This window comes from Buceros rhinoceros, unplaced genomic scaffold, assembly GCF_000710305.1.
Source record: "Buceros rhinoceros silvestris isolate BGI_N320 unplaced genomic scaffold, ASM71030v1 scaffold9730, whole genome shotgun sequence".
NCBI classification, from domain to species: Eukaryota; Metazoa; Chordata; class Aves; order Bucerotiformes; family Bucerotidae; genus Buceros; species Buceros rhinoceros.
In genome coordinates this window covers 54907-71271 of record NW_010391351.1, presented here as the reverse complement: position 1 = coordinate 71271, position 16365 = coordinate 54907, and the positions used below count along the sequence as shown (strand labels likewise).

Genomic DNA, 16365 nt, shown 5'->3' with positions numbered 1-16365 from the left:
GATTAAATTATTTTCTGATGAACCAGAGAACTGCTGGTATATGCTTCTGCTATTTGAGAAGGATTACTACCACTATATCAGTCCCGGACCTCTGTTTGTTCTTTCATTAAAATTGATGCTCGAAAGACTTTTGGAGGTGATCTGAATCTCTGTTGGAGGTCTGTCTGAAAGGATTATACACTGGTTAAAACTGATGTTAATATCTTAGTACCGATTTACCATAATCCCTGAAAGCTATTTTGGCTTTGTTCCTACTCACCAAAAGTACAACTCACTTTATCACCAGATGAGTGGGCTATGGCCCATCCTTGCTGCCCTTATTCAGAAGCTCTTGAAAGGTGAAAAAATTGCAAAACACTCTCTCCCAAGTACTGTCTCAGTCACAGAGCTGGCTCTAGTTTAGAGGAGAAAATGTGCAATTACCATGTATACTGACAGCCAGCAAAGCACTGACTTTCAGTGGAGCTCAGGTCTCCAGCTGAGGTAATGAAATTATGCTGATAACAAAGACTGACTGAACCTGCAGTTGAGCCTAAGTATTATTTTGAATTTTCATGTGCTACTGCCATTCCTGATTCTGATGGGAAAGGATGCTGGAACCTCAAAAGTAACATTAGAAAAGTTTAAGAGAGTTTTGGATCTCCTGGCATAAAGAAGTTGAGGAATTTTCATTAAAAAACCCCTTTCCTGTGAGATTTCAGGCCCAGCTGTGCACATCACAGAACTTAGGTAAATACATCACATTGTCACACCATACTTTTGAGTAAGCCCTGATTTCAATTTTAAAAAAGAGCTTTTTGTCTTTGAAATTATCTTTGGACAATTTATTTTTACTTCTTGTCATTTCAGTAGTGAAATAAGGTTTCTATATTGTCTAAATACTTTTTGAAATACTCAAAAAAGTCCCAAAAGTCCCTCTGAAACCAAACATGAGAAGAATGCATCCTGCTTTCTCACCACAATGAGCAAAGAATCCTTTTCTTATTCAGAGCTGACTTCTACTTGATCATCTGTGTATATTGTCAGAGATAACATAATGGTGAGGTTGTCAAAGGAAGAAGTACACTCTTGTTAGTGCTTTGAGTTTAACCCTGAGCCACAGAATTGTGTGGCAACAAGATCATCTGCTGTGGGTCAAAATGTGCAGAGAAGTACCAATAGAGGAAGAAAAGGACAGTTTGTGGACAAATCAGCAACTCCCAGCACACTCAGAGATGTCCCCTAAAGGGTTCAAGGTGCTTCCTCCAATGCACGTCTCACAAGCCATTGCCTGTGTCAGGAGGGCACCGGATGACAGTGATGTACACACATATATGGTCTTGAGCCAAGGAAACACTTAAACAGGTGAATAAGTCCACCTCTACTTGGTTAAGAACTTAAGCCCATACTTCATGTGCCCCAGGACATTACAATACATAAATATCTGCAATTGCTACTTAATGCAAAAGTGATATAATTAATTTACATTGGTTCATGCACATAGAAAAATACAAAGATGAAAACCCACCATATTCTGGGACCTGGCCTGTTCCACGTTTCAACAACAGTCGCACTCTCCTGCCACCAGACTTGATTAGCTCTATTGCTCTGGCATGTGTCATGTCCCTTGTGCTTTCTCCATTGATTTCAATTATTTGATCTCCTACCTGTCAGGTAAGAAGAATATTGAGTCAGACAGAATTGCAGTAAAATGAGTGTTTCAGAAAGAGACATATTCAACGGATCACAGGTTACCTGAATGACAGACAGACACATCAAGGTAAATTTGCTCCTGTCTGTCTGAGGGATATTACTGGCAGATTAAATAACCTCCGCAGTGGATGCTGAATGTGGTATATCAAATGCTGCACGTCTTCTGCCAAAATCAGTGTAATGCATTTGTTACTTGTCTCACGTCTGCTACACATAAGAGGGTTTTTTTTAAATTGCTTGATATGTTGGATTCACAGAAACGTAATCTGTGCTACACCTTAACTTGCAGTTTTTTGTGCGCCCGAGAAGGACTTTCCTGCACTTAACTTGCTGTTTTCGTAGAGAAAAGAGAGGTTCAAAGCACAAGTACAAAGATCCATATTTGAGTATCCAAATCTTGGTAGTAAAGTTTCACGCCAAATTAAGAGTTGTTACGAAGCAAGCTATTAACCGAAGGAGGGTTAGTGCTAATGCACAGGACATGTAGCTGCACCGGTGTTCTTACAGGGGCACGCTTTCAGCTGTTTATCCACAGAAGGGTTTTGCTCAGAGTAAGCACAGTCCCTGGCTGAGCCGTCTAGTTAGAGCAGCCGACTCTAAGGCTCTGATTACAGATTTCTTCCACTTATCTCCTGGCAGGCTTTCCAGTCACACTTAGCTTCAATATTATTTTTCTGCCTCTATTTCTACAGCTGTAAAATGGGGCACTGATGTCCGTGTCTCTCATCCACCCCAATCTCCCTCCCAGCTTTGCATCCTGCCATGATGTTTTTGTTTTGCTCTTCTCACCATGAGAAGAGCTGGCTTTTGACACTGGAAACGTTCTCCATGAATAGGGGAGCAGTTGCTTTCTGCTGTGCCTGGTCAGCCTGGCAGACAGCACACGCAGGAAGCAGCAGCGGTACAGCTTGTTTGGGGCTGCCACGCCACTTATTTTGTGAGAAAGTAAAATGAGCAAAACGGTGAGGCGATATGTGCGCCCCAAATCAGCAGCACAGCAGCATTTGGAGTTCACGTTTTGAAGTTGCTTTGCAGGAGCCTCCCAGTCCTATCAGAGGGGTGACCTGGGCAAAGCCCAGGAGGACTGATCTCCTGGCACTGGTAGAGGTCTGGGTCCCGGTGATGGGCAGCCAAAAGGGGTGTGTGAAGGTCTTGGTTGAGTAGATTCAGTAAACTTGTTTTTCAGTGCCAGAGGAGAGCACCCACTTGGCAGGATCACACCTGCCTCTGTCAGCTCCCTCACCACGCGTACCCACCACACGAACGTAACAATGCCTATAGATCCTAGAGAGGGTGTTAAGCAGACTAAACACATTTCAAAATGATGGGCACTTCCTTTTCCTTTTACAAGACTGTCTTGACAAAACCAGCTCTTTTCTGGCCTTGGACATTGAAATGTTTTCTGTTTTGTATGTTTTCTTTGCTACTATTGTATTTCTGTCAACTAAAAGTGTAATCCTTCAGAGGCTTTCCTTCCTTCCTGAGTTTGAAATATAGTATTTACCAAATAAATGTGCATAATATGAAATGTCAAGGCTCCTAGCACCAAAGAAAACTGGAAGGAATGTCAAAAAGTTATCTAGTCCCTGCTTTTGTTCAGAGTCAGGAAGAATGCTACTAAAAGCACTGTGGCAGTGTTTCTCAATAGGAATTTATACTTTGTCAATAGGAGTTGCAGCCTATTTTCAGAACTCTCCCAGGATCCTGTATGCAATCTATGCTAGTACTTAACTAAAGAGCCATTGATCCAAAACCTCTCAGCCTTGCTATCACACTTTGTAAATGCTGCTGACTGAGCAGTGGGGGAAAAAAAACCCAGGATTATTCTGTGCAAAAAAGGCCTTATTTTTGCAGCGCAAATTTCTTCCTTTGTGGATTTTCTCTGTTAGGAAGAATGCATTTGGTTGTACCATGCAGCTCGTGGTTTTTGACATTTCTGATGACCTCCACGCCACAGTGGCACACAGCACACAGCTGTGTGGATGATGGAGAAATCTTCCCCAGGTTTGGCCAGGGCTGTTCGCATCACCCTGACTTTGGGAGCCGCTGTGGTGCTGCAAACACTCAGAGCAAAAATGGAAAATCTCCCTTATCACTTCTGTAACACAGAGGGAAGATGGATTTGTAGCACCCCCACAAGGATACTAGTCAGGCCAAATACAGACAAAATTCAACCCATCTGGGAAAACCTGTTTCTAAATGTCATGAAACAATTAAACCCTGGTAGAAATCCTATAAAAGTAAACTCGGATTTTCCAAGGGCTTAGAGACAGCTCTGTTTTGTGTCCTGTTGCCTGGACAGACCGTGTTTTGCAGAAGGTATTTAAAATGATCTTGTTATCACGTTTTGAGAGAAGAAGTGCCAGATTACATCAAATGAAGGAGGTGTTTTTAACACTCTTTGATTAATAGCCTTTAAAATGTGTACTGACAAAAGCTGTGCAGGGCACATGCAGTCCTTCAAACAAAATCCTCTGCACTCCAGAGCAGACAGAAAGAGATTTTAACACAGTTTAATATGTGAAAAGATTAAGTTAATGCTACATTTTTCTCTCGCTATTCACCTCTCTTGTGTTCTCCTTCGTCAATACGCAGGAACTAGCTTGTATTAATGTAACCTTTTCTGTATTTCAGTGTACTAAAATATTATTTTTTTCTCTGTAGGCAGCACATAGATGATTTGGTAGTTTCTTTTATTGTTAAATCTTAGGTGCAGATCACCTGGGAACTTAAAAAAGCCCAGCATCTTGCTTATGTGACTGAAGGAGGGGAGAAAAACAAGTTTGCAAAAATTAGGTTATCAGAAATCTACTTCAGAAAGTGTGAGACCAGAGGTAAAATGAATAGTTGCAGGAGCAGCGGGTTAATTGTGTTCCACGCATTGGTGTTTTGTGGCTGACTGATGTACAACTGAATTACACTGCCTTCGCTGTACAAGCCCGCCTCTGATTAGATAAGAAAAACAAGGAAGAGAAGTGTTGCCAACACTCCTTCCTTGAGAAAAGCTTCAATTAGACTTTACACCCATATCTGGGGAATTCAGACAAATGAGAAAACCTTGACTGAGGAGTAGTTCCCCATGTGTTTAACATGGTACAAATTCCTATTCTTATTTTCTCTGCAGTTAAACATTTATAAGACCCCCTTCCTTCCCCTCACTGATGTAGATTCTCTTATGTGTAACATGGGACGAAACCATGCTGTATGCTTTCTCTGTGTCCAGGCATTCAACTGTTCTTACTCTCTTCTCCTTTCTACTGTGGAATAAATTTTTAGATATTGTGGGGCTATTTTTATTTTTTTAAAATCCAGTGATTGTTTAAGAGGAGCTTAGATACACCCACATATTGAAGACGCACCAAGGCAAGGCCAGAGGTAAGCATAGAAACAGGTCTGAACAGAACACAGTGCCTCCTGTACAGGATCCTCATCACTCTCTTCTCAGGATCAGAAGCTGATTCCTGCAGTTTTATACCAAACATGACATTTCTCTGCACTTCTCTTCTGGATCCTTCCAAGCTTGTCCACAGTCTCCAAACTGGAGATATTACTAAGGTGGGGGGTAGGCAAACAGATCAAAATGATAACATTCTTCCCACGTGGGAGAAACACTTATCAATAACGCTCCCAGAATGAGACCTTTGCCTTTCTGCAACACATCAGATTTGCGACTCACGGTTAGCTTGGATTCCGAGATTATCCCCAGCAGTACTGTCAAGACAGTTACCCCCTAGTTTACATTGTGCATCTGATTTCTCTGCCCTAAAACAAGCACAGTGCACCTCAGTGAATTTTATCAGATCAGCTGCTTTAGTATGAAATTTTAATTTAAAAATCTAAGTCAGTTGCTCAAAGACTTTTTAAACCTTCTGTGAATAGTGACATCTTAGCATCAGCAAATTTTATTTTATTATTTATCAATAGGTCTGCAATTATTAATGAAACTACTGAATTGAGCTGTTTTCATCTTAGATCCCTCAGAAACACACTTGTAATTTCACACTTGTAATTACTATTCAGGAGCAAACCATTTAGAGCAGCCTTTGAGAAGGACTATTTACCGTAACCACTTTACAGTGATCCCTCCTAGAGTCTATTTCCCCATCCTTTTTGTCTGTGAATTTCATGCAAGGTTGTGCTGAATGGGAAAAAGAAGACACCTCATACATTCTCCTTATCCTTTTAACACACACACAAAAAAGTACAAATGAAAATCAGAAATCAGAAATGAAAATTAGACTGGTCTGACAAGATCTGCTTTCCACAATTTACATGCTGGTGGACTTTTTCAACTTTTTGATAACTTGTCACAGATTATTTCTGAAAATGAAAGTTAAAGGAACTTTTCTCTATTATTTGACTTTAAAAACAGGGAATATGTTTTCCTTTCTCTAGGCTGCTACTAGATTTCTTGTCTTCCATGAATTCTTAAACATAATTACTCATAGTCTAGAAATTACATTCTTGTAGACATTGAGCATACACGGACACCAGCATGTTCAGCTGACTTGAATCCAAGTATGCTTTAAGCAGTTTTCTCCCTACCCTGATTTATACTAATTCATCTTTGTTGAAGTTTATGGTTCTTCTGAACATCCCAGTGAAGTGTGATAAAAAGAAAGCACTGAGTATTTCAGCCTTATCCACATTCTCAGCAAGCAGCAGACCACTTTTTTTCTGTTCTTCATATTTTTTTAAGATATTTATCTTACTTTTGCTTGTTACCTTTTACACTTTCCTTGCAGACTGCTTGGATATAATTCTGACACATTTAATCTTCCCTCTGCATCTAGTGGGACACCAGCCACCTAACAGGTGTTGCAGCACCAAGCTTTGAGTGTCTAAATCTTTTATTGAGTATGACCCAGTGGCATTAGCTCCTTTCATGGGAAGTGACACATTTGAATATCAGATCATTGTTTTTAAGAGGCATTTCAACAAGCTGCCTTCTGTGAGTTATAAAGCTTTTCAGATGAGACACCAGAATACTTTAAAAGATAAACTTCAATGTAGCAAGTTTATCATTCTGCATGGCATTTAAGTCCTCTGTCATTTACACCTCATGGATTTCATTTTTGTCAAGAAATTAAGGGGAAGGAACAAATCCTCAAATCTGGAGAGTTAGCTACCCCTAAAATAATACCTTCAGCTCCCGTGCTGTTAAGGTACAGTTTTCTCATGACAGGCTGAGAGGACACATGTATTCTAATCACCCAGCTTTAAATCCACAAATCACAGGGAAAACATTTGAAAGCACAGCCCTTGAAATCCAGTATTTTAATCTCACAAAGCCACAAACTGCCTCCAGCTCTTTGGAATAAACTTTAATTTGAAGGTGTCATTACACAGGATCCATGCACGGAAGTGCAATGAATGTGTCACTTTGCAAGGCTGGCAGCTGTTGGTGGCCAGTCATGAAAAAAATGGATGGACCTGCTCCCAACAGCCAAGCCCTGCATAGTGGAACACCCCAAAGGCTAGCATCAGCTCTGATTTGTAACCTTCCTGGGAGTCCTCAGCACAAACTACAAAGCTGGAGTGTGACTGACCTCTGCACCCTCCAGATGTTCCCACCAGCTTAAGGTTGAAGTGTGTTGGCAAGCTAGCCTGGGAAGCCTGCACGGCTGCTGCCTGAGCTGCATTTATTCTGAAGAAACACAGTCTTTGCCGTTATGAATCCAGCAATTTTACACACAATGATTTTGCTTTGTGTTTCTTTCTTCCTACAGAATGTGGCTCTGGCTGAACTTCCATGCTGATTATTTTGGGATAAATGCCTACCCAAACCCACTGATTTTCCCCCGACCTGATGGCATTTGGTAAAGAGAATGCTCCTCTATTATATTCTTACAATGTGCAAGCACAAAGTGATCACAGAATGTTCCCCTCCCCCCTTAATGTTTTTAAGTTTGAATATTAATGATTAAAATGTAATTAAAAGTAGTTCGTGTGTATGGGAAATGTCTCTTAAAAAAATCTGTTCCAGTTCAAGTTAATTCAGATGCACCATCCATGCGTAAGAGCAACTGAGCTAGAAAATTGGGCAGCATGTTTTCTGGCAATAATGAGAAGATGATATTCCTAAAGAATGTTTAAGTGACATCACTACTGATAGGTTAATTAGAAAGAAAATTGTAAAGCTTCTACGAATTATTGGAACAAAGTGCCTTTAGTACATGTGAGTTTATCTGCGGAGTCTTCGTTCCAGCCATATTTTATAGTAATTATTACCTGTCTTGTTAAAAAAAGCCAAGCATGCATACAAGCAGAATTTCAGAAGCAGGCTAAATCAGAAGGAAATACATACAGCTTTAATGTAGTAAAGAGGCTTTTCTTGCTCAAATGTACTTTGGAAGTACTGACGATAGCCTTGCGTACGTTTGCCTCTGTCAGTGCGTAAGGAACGGTCTCTAAGCAGGTGTTTAGTACCCGGCTGCACAAAATGAAGTTAATTTTGTATGCACATTTTCATTCTATGTTAAAGGAGGAAACTTAATGATAAAAGCTGCCTCAAATGATTTGTGCAGAGGGCATTGCTATCTATCATTTTATTAATGTTTCTTGTAATTAAACCTCAGGAAAGAAACTAATTACACTTAATTCCTTTTATATGAGCAGTCTATTTTTATAACTGAAACATTTTTTGCACGTTATTTGTTGCTGTTATTATTATTAATGAGTCCAAAAGGCTAAGACTTGGAGACTTAAGAGTAACTCCAGAAAATCTATTTTGATGAATTTCCAAGTACTGTGAAGCCCTAACATCGTTGCCTGGATATCTGCTGTGCAAAATCCCTCACAGCAGAGAATCTGTGCTGCCTGGAAATCCCAGGTGTGATGTGTAGCCCGAGCAAAGCTATGCGCTATTTCTAGTCTTGGACTCCCTCCAGTGCGTTTTAGGTATGTGTACTTGGGTGTCTCAGTAAGAGACATGGCATTTGTCTTTGGAGGAGTTACACTGATGTGTCCCATGCCACTTTTGAAGCAACCACCCATGAAAGTTTAGAGTCACAATCTCTTTTGTTCTGTGGCCAATCCGCTGTTTATGAAGCTGTGGCGTCTTACCCCTGGAAATTCTGGGCCCTTTGTTCCCACAGAGAGTCGTTCTTGCCTCCTGCCCGAAAGAGCAAGGGCATGCTGTTGGGAAGAGAGGGGCCACAGAACATGGACTGAGCTGGTGAAGAGCAAGAAATGGCTTTCACACCACTCCTCAGCCTGTGCTCTACCTTTTTTTTTTTTCTTCACTTTTTCACCTTTTCCTGGCTGAGAGAGAAACATTAGAAATGCTATTACAGAAAGAGAGCTTGGAAAGCGGAAAATGTGTGTGACCAAGTGTCTATAGACAATGGGGACTGAAGGAGAGGGAAATGGTAGTGGTGGGTGGCTACCAAGACAGCAAAGTGGACTTCTGGTAACACAGAAGACTTCTGCAACATTGCTGCAAAATAATCCGTGTATATGTGAATTAAAGGTGTTAAAGATAAAAGGAAAATTCATTATCCTACTGGACTTAACTGATAGACTTTTCTTTTTTTAAATAGAGCAAGGGTGATTCAGTGTAGCATGATGTAATATTAATAGCACGTACTTCACCACTACAATCATGGATGGGAAGCAGTAGAGAATGTTAAAAAGGAAAAAGAAAGTTTTCCCGTATCTTCTTGATGGTCTGAGGCAGTTCCCATTAGGCAAAAATCAAAGCCAATTCAGGATTTGACCAGCTGATTTTGCAGATCCTACATAGAAGCCTGGACATGGCGACTGCTTCATTCAAAGTTGCATCCAAACAGCAAAACAGAACACAACAGAAACTCTGACGAGTTAAATGTGAAACCACAAGAAGATTTTGAGGAGCAAAAATGCTAAAATGTAAGAGCTAAAGGCATACTTTCAAACATATTGGAGATGAGGAGCCTGTCAGAGAACAAAGACCTCAAAAGATAGTTTAGGTGCAAGGTGGAAAAGATTGCAGAAAATAGTTAGATGAATTCTTTTCATCAATGTTCATTAAAGAAGAGGGCAGCAAAACTCCTGCAGAGGGTCTGCTCACCACAGGGGTGACTCTGAGGATCTGACTCCAACGGCAGGGTCAGTGGCAAAGATTTTATAACAGATTGATGAAATGGATAGTAAGAAACCACCAGAAGCAGATGGCTTTCATCCTCAGCTCTAAAGGCATTTCGATGTGAAGTTGCTGTACTAGTAGCCGCAGGATGTGATGTACTGCCTAAATCAGCCAGTTGCTGAAGAGCAGAGGAATGGGAAGTGGCAAGTGTGACACCAGTCCTTAAGAACAGTCCTGGAAAGTAACCAAGCAAGTCTCATGTTCAACTGAGCAGATGGAAGGAAGCAATAAGGGTGGTGAGGGTTAGCTGGCACATGGGTAACGATGATTTAGCGGGGAAGGGTCGGTGTGGCTGTTGTAGAGGGAAGCCATTCCTCACACATCTATTGCAGGTCACTGGAGCTCTCAATGACTATATAGACAAATGTGATCTGGTTAGTATACTGACATTTTCAGAAAGCTTTTAACAGTAAAGACTTCAGTAAAAGCTCTGATGTGGGATGAGAAAGAATGGGGTCTTCTAGGTAGGAGATTAAATTATACAAAAAAAATGCTTTAAATAAGTGGTCAATTTCCACAATCAAAAGCCCTTACCATAGTGATTATTCTGTTCAGCATATCTGTAAATGGCATGGTGAAGAGGTTGAAGATTGGGGTGATTAGATTTGCAGGCAACACAAGACCATGCTGGACTGTCAAATCTAAACTTAAGGTTAAAAGCTGTAAAAAGATAGCATAATACTGTGTGTTAAAGCAGCAGGTGAAATTCAGCGGTGCGAAGCACTAAGTACAGTACCTGTGGAAAATTACATACGCAGTCACTCTAAATTAACCATTACCCCTGAAGAGAGTTCTCACAGTCCTCGTTAGCTTGCTGAAAATGTCAGTCCAGTCAAAAAAGCAAAGAGAATATTAAATGTTAGTGAAAGAATAAAGGAGGAGTCATCATTATGTCATTTAGGAGCACCAGTATCTTGAAAACTGCAGATCATTCTGGTACTTCCCCCTTCAAATGAGCGTGATAGATTGAGAAATGATGCAGAGGAGGCCAGTGAGGTTGGTCAGCAGTAAAGAACAGCTCCCTTATGAGGCAAGATGAAATAGACTGGTAAGCTTCCATGGGAAAAAGATCAATGTGATACAGGTCAACAGAAGAAGAAATGATATGGAGAATGAGGAAGAAATCATAAGATTATTATGTTATAGCTACAAACAAAGAAACAAAGAAGCATGAGCAAGTTCAAATAAATGGTTAAAAAGTAGCCCTAGATACTAAAAATGAAAACACGAGCACAAAAAGATCTGTAAACTGCCGATTGCCAGGACCTTGGTTGTTGTTATACCCAGTGAAGAATTACTTTGTACCCACCCTAGATTCCTTTTCTAAGCATCCTCTACTTGTCCTTGTTGGAGTGAGGACGCTTGCCTAGGTGAGCCATAGGAATAGGTCCAATACCTCTATCCTTCCACCTTCAAAGGTGATCTCTCCCAATTTCTACTTGTGGTTTGGGATAGGACAGAAGAAAGGCTGCCTCTGTCATTCCTGTTCCTGGACGAAGTGTTTCAGTTATCAGGGCAGCATCACTTCGCGTGTTCGTTTTATTCTAACATCTTGATTTTTATTTTTTTTTAAGTTGGGGCTAATTAATTTTTTAGATCTGAAAGCCTTTATAAATCTTCCATAAAATACAGATTTAAATATGTTGCCCACCTGCCAACTAAGTATTTTTTTAGACTTAAAATTTCATATTTAACCATTTTTAGCAAGGTTACTAACTCATTCTTTTTCACAGCTGTCTTGAAGGATTTTTCTATTAGGCACAGAGTTACAAGGACGCTTTGAATATGTCAGATAGAGTACATTCTTGCAAGAATGATGCTAATTACATGTGTGAGAGAAATATTCTTTCTCCTTACCTTTCTGAAAACAAATTCTAAGAAACACACACAGTTTTTTTGAGAAATGCTGAAAAATAGTTCACCTACAGTTAATTCACTCTTGATTTATTGATCTTTTATACTGTCAAAATATATTCAGGATCCCTGAGGACCTCAGTTTCCATTTCACTGTTGTGTAGACACAAGAATGTTGATCAGCTTTACGTCTGCATGTCAATATAGTCATTCTTGAGTTTTGCCAATTACACTAACCCAGCACTGAGCGCCTCTTGCCACTGGTTGGCATACAGTTCATATGCTTGAGTATCCCAGTTGAATTCCCAGAGTTCAGATCAATCACACCTAGTCCCGCTACAAGTCAGGTTGCACAGTGATGTATGTAGTAGGGAATTGGCGTGTGAATGAGATTACCCCAAAGGGACACGCAATTCGATGGGAAAGAATAGCTAACCTCTTCCTGTATGTTCAGCTGGATCACAAATCAAAATAAACGGATGAGACTAAGAATATTTTTGTCTTTTTGCGCTATTGTAATGACAGTGTTGACATTCACTGAACACTTACGATGAAGGTAAGATTTGTGTTATGGCATAAAGTAAGCCAGGTATGCTGCAGGTTTTAAGAGTAAGTGCTACTTACGTAGAAAAGATTGGCTATTTAACTGACATGAATCACTCTGTAGTCACTTGTCTTTCAGATGTGTGCACAAGACCTTAGTCAAACAGAGGCTGGTGGAGCACCGTATGCTCCTGGAGTTTACTTCTGTCCCTTATGTGTGGGAATAACATCAATATTTTATACCTAAATATTGGTGACATTTCAGTGGGGTTTCTGACAACCTGCTCAAGCCCTCACTCATCTCAAGTGCTCAGCAGTTGACTCCCTGCTTCACCCAGCACACTACCTGGAGAAGACTTTTTTGGCCCTTAGGGCCTACCACTGCTTCTTCCATCTTTATATCTGCTGTGGCTAGAGTAAACTTGCAAGAGACTTTCCAACAGCAATATCCACTTTCTTCCCATATTCTAAACATAGGACTTCACTGCTTTTTAAGACATTTGTACGAGTTGTTCAACAGTACATCTCAAAGCCTTCAACTTTCTTTCTGATCCAAAATAGGAGTCGAAAGTTTTCTATGTCAAAAATTGAGGATTACACTGGTCAATCCTTGGTTTATTTTTGGATACAGCAATTGCCCTAGATGTTTGTAAGAATTGTGACTGATCAGGGCATTCTTGCTTTCTTCCCATTTCCTTGCTGCAGCTTTCTTGATTGGATAGAGAAACGTCTGTATCTGTCATCTACAATCTCTGATGTGTGACAACTCTTGTTTCCCACTTTTAATGCTTTTTGCTCTAGCTGAGTTGAGCTACTCCTTCCCTACCGCGCTTACTGACTGAAACCTCAGATGTATTCCATTGCAGACTGTAGGAAGCAACCCTTTAACGTGGAGCTAATCAATGGAGGATCAACCCAAACCGACGCTATGTTCTTCATTAGCAGGAAATCTAGGAGATGCTCTGTACTAGCGGGGAGCCAGTGCAAATTGTAGGGTCTGCACAGCAACATGCTCTTAAAGATTTCCATTTGCTGTAGAGTAAGAAATTGTTCATTCTTCCTTTTGAGCTTTTATTGGATGGTCTCTGACAGGAAAGTGCTTTTCATATTTACCCCTTTCCTCTGGCAATAGGACTACAAAAAGCTGAGGTAACCCTGCAAAGACTCTGTTCTGGCTGGATGGAGGAAAAATAGCAGTAATGTGTGGAAAGTGCAATCACAAATATTAGGAGAAGGTAACTGTGTGTGAACTACAGGTACAGAATTTGGCTGTGAAATGGGAATCTCCCAAAAAAGTATATGTGGCAGCCTAGCTTTCTGCTTGGATTTTGTCTTCTTTGTGATGCTAAAAATACATTTTTAAAAGGATGATGATATGGCCTTAAAAGAAGTGTCTGAGGAAGCTGTATTCTGTTCAAGTCTCAGACAGGGAATGATTACTTAATTGATGGCAACAGATTACTTTGATCTTCTAAAATCCTAGATATCAAGGTCTGCTAAAAATGGTCACAGTGACAAAGTGACTAGATGAACACCAAGCTAAATGTGTGCAACAACAAGCAATCAAGAAAGCTGAAATGGAAAGTAACTCACGATGAACACAAAAGAGAAAGTCCTCTCTTTTGCATGGTAAAAAAGCCTTTCCAAACACATTAATTAACTAAATTAACTAAACTGCTTTGCACTTTGCCTACTTCCCAGCTCTGCCTATCTACCCACTGAACCCAGAGCAGCTCAGTGATTTCTGGGTGTCTGATGTGAGATATTTGGGAGTTTGTCCTGCTTTGGGGAAGTAGATTTATATTCCCTTGTTAAACTCCACTGTTACACAGCATTTACAGAGCCCCGATAACTAGCTGCCTGCACACTGCCTATTCCTTTGAGAAGGCTAAAGAGTTAGTCTTGATCCAAATTAATTTATTCTGGGAGACGTAGTTAGCAACAGCCAACTCTTACATGATGCCCTATGGTTTAGGAGCCTGGCCTGCAGGCTTTTCAAAGAGCACTTAAAATTATGTCACCCATGGCTTAAGAGAGGGCTTTACTATCAGGTTATGAGTTTCATAGCCTCTCTGTCTCTCATATTGCTAACACAAATGCACAAGTCATGTTGTCAGAAGGAAAAAACCAGAAGTTGCCTGACTTTGTATTTAGGAAAATTACAGAGAGGGAAATGTCAGTTTTGAATGCTGTTGAATGCTCATACACAGGTTTTGACAGCAGTTCAAATGTAATGCTTATGCCTTTTATGATTTGAAAATTTTGTTCTGTTTCCTTCCAAATAAGAGACAGACTCCCTCTTGTCTGCCTGCCTTTTTTGACTTGTGGCTCTTGCATACTGAATTCTCCCTATTAGCTAGGAATAATTCTTGGTATAGGTGGATGAAGTTTCCTGAATAACCATAAATAAGGTTGGTGTGACCTCTGTTATCATGGGAAAGGATGAAAAACACAAACTGTGCCAGTTTGCAGAATGCCATGAACCTGTCCACAGCATAGGTTGGTTATGTCGTGTCGCTGTGCTGCTTAGTCAGCAAGCAGGGCCACACAGATTCCTATGCAACAACAACACAGAAGCTCATAATTGAAACTGTAGGATCTTCCTGCCCTTTGTGTCTAGTTTTATCTCCAGCTGTGTACAACTGAAACAAAGAGGGGCATGGACCACAGGAAAAGCAACAAACTGGAAAAAGGATTGAAGAGCCAAAGGAGGACTGTAAAGCATGAAAGATAAAAATTCTGCAGTGCCTATGTGTTCTGTAAATATATAACAAAAATCTACAAAAGAATGAGAAAAATAATGTAGTATTAGGAGATATGAGGAAGTTAGAGATACAGCTAAGTGGTGTATGTGGACTGAGAAAAATGTGTTGACAAGACAATGAAACCAGAAATGTCAGAGATGAGAAGTATGACTCTCGTGGAAGATATGAAAAAAAGGATGTAACTCACAAAGTGACAAAATTACACAGATGCTCTTCCTGTAGAAAAAAAGCACATTTTGCCCTCATTCTTCATGAATTTCGTGTTCACTAAACCCATTTGTGCAAGATGCTCTGTATCTCTGAAGTCTTCAGCCACCAGCTCTTTGTTTGATGCTGGTTTCAATAAACATGCTGGCTGCAGGAGATACTATTCAAGGCAATAAGGGATCTGTTGATTATATCTCACATGTCTAGCAAACACTACAACCATCCTTAACAATTCTTCTGAGAGCAGTCAGTAGTTCACCATCTCAAAGACAGGACTGGATAGAGATTTGCAGTCAGAGCTCTGCTGATCATTGTCCCTGACGTGAGGCAATTATATGAGTTATCATTGTGAGCCTTATCTAAACAGACCTGTAAAATTGCTGCCAGTAGCATTTGAATCTTCAAAGGTTGCGGTGACTGTGCTCCACATTGGCTGTGTTATGTCCCTCATCTCTGGTGACTGATTCAGCTACCATCTCTGATAGCGTATGCACAGAATTCTTGCCGTACTCTGAGACTATGCCTTGCAGCTTTATATTTCAATATCGCCATCACCAAATAGTTTCATTTTTTTTTCTCTGATGTTAGGATTACTTCAGAAATGGAGTCTTGATGTGCTCAGACCTCTGCCAGTTTTGGATAAGTTATCAAAGGCACGAATAAGTCTACAAACTTTTCTCTTGGTTCTTTTAAGACATTCTTGTCTTACAGAGCACAGACATAGTCCTATTCAGGACTATGGTGTGGACAGAGTCTTATATTTCTGGTGCTCACTCATCCTGAAGAGGAAAGGTGGGTGAAGATTAATTTTTAGAACCTGGAGCTCTCAGAGAGTCTACCTGCCATTTAAAGTTTCGCATAGTCATGTTTTCTTTTGTATTATTTTCCTTAGATATAATGAAACTTTTCTTCATTACTCCTAATTTGTAATAGATCTTGCTCTTTGTGAAAATTCATTTACTTTACTGGAAGTAATTTGAGTTACATGTTCCAAGTTCTGTAGACCTTTGCTGTGGTAGGCTTTTCAGAATTCACCACTGTAGCTTACTCTCTGCTCAGTTGTCAGAATTAGGAGGGATCTGCATCTACTTCCAGTGTAGCAATGAGGTTCCTCCCTACAGAGGTCTTCTGTGAGGAATCTCCATATGTCTTATCCATGAACTGAAGTAAAATCCTGCT

At 40.3% G+C, this 16365-nt stretch overlaps 1 protein-coding gene across 1 annotated transcript in view; it reads right to left on the bottom strand.

Moving 5' to 3' along the window:
- MAGI2 (membrane associated guanylate kinase, WW and PDZ domain containing 2) overlaps positions 1 to 16365 on the bottom strand; it is a gene marked incomplete at its 5' end in the record, with an annotated part of 91504 nt that overhangs the window by 20452 nt on the left and 54687 nt on the right. The window contains one exon of the mRNA XM_010141417.1: positions 1508 to 1646. Coding sequence (XP_010139719.1) covers positions 1508 to 1646 — 139 coding nt within the window. The remainder of the gene's footprint in view (positions 1 to 1507; positions 1647 to 16365) is intronic.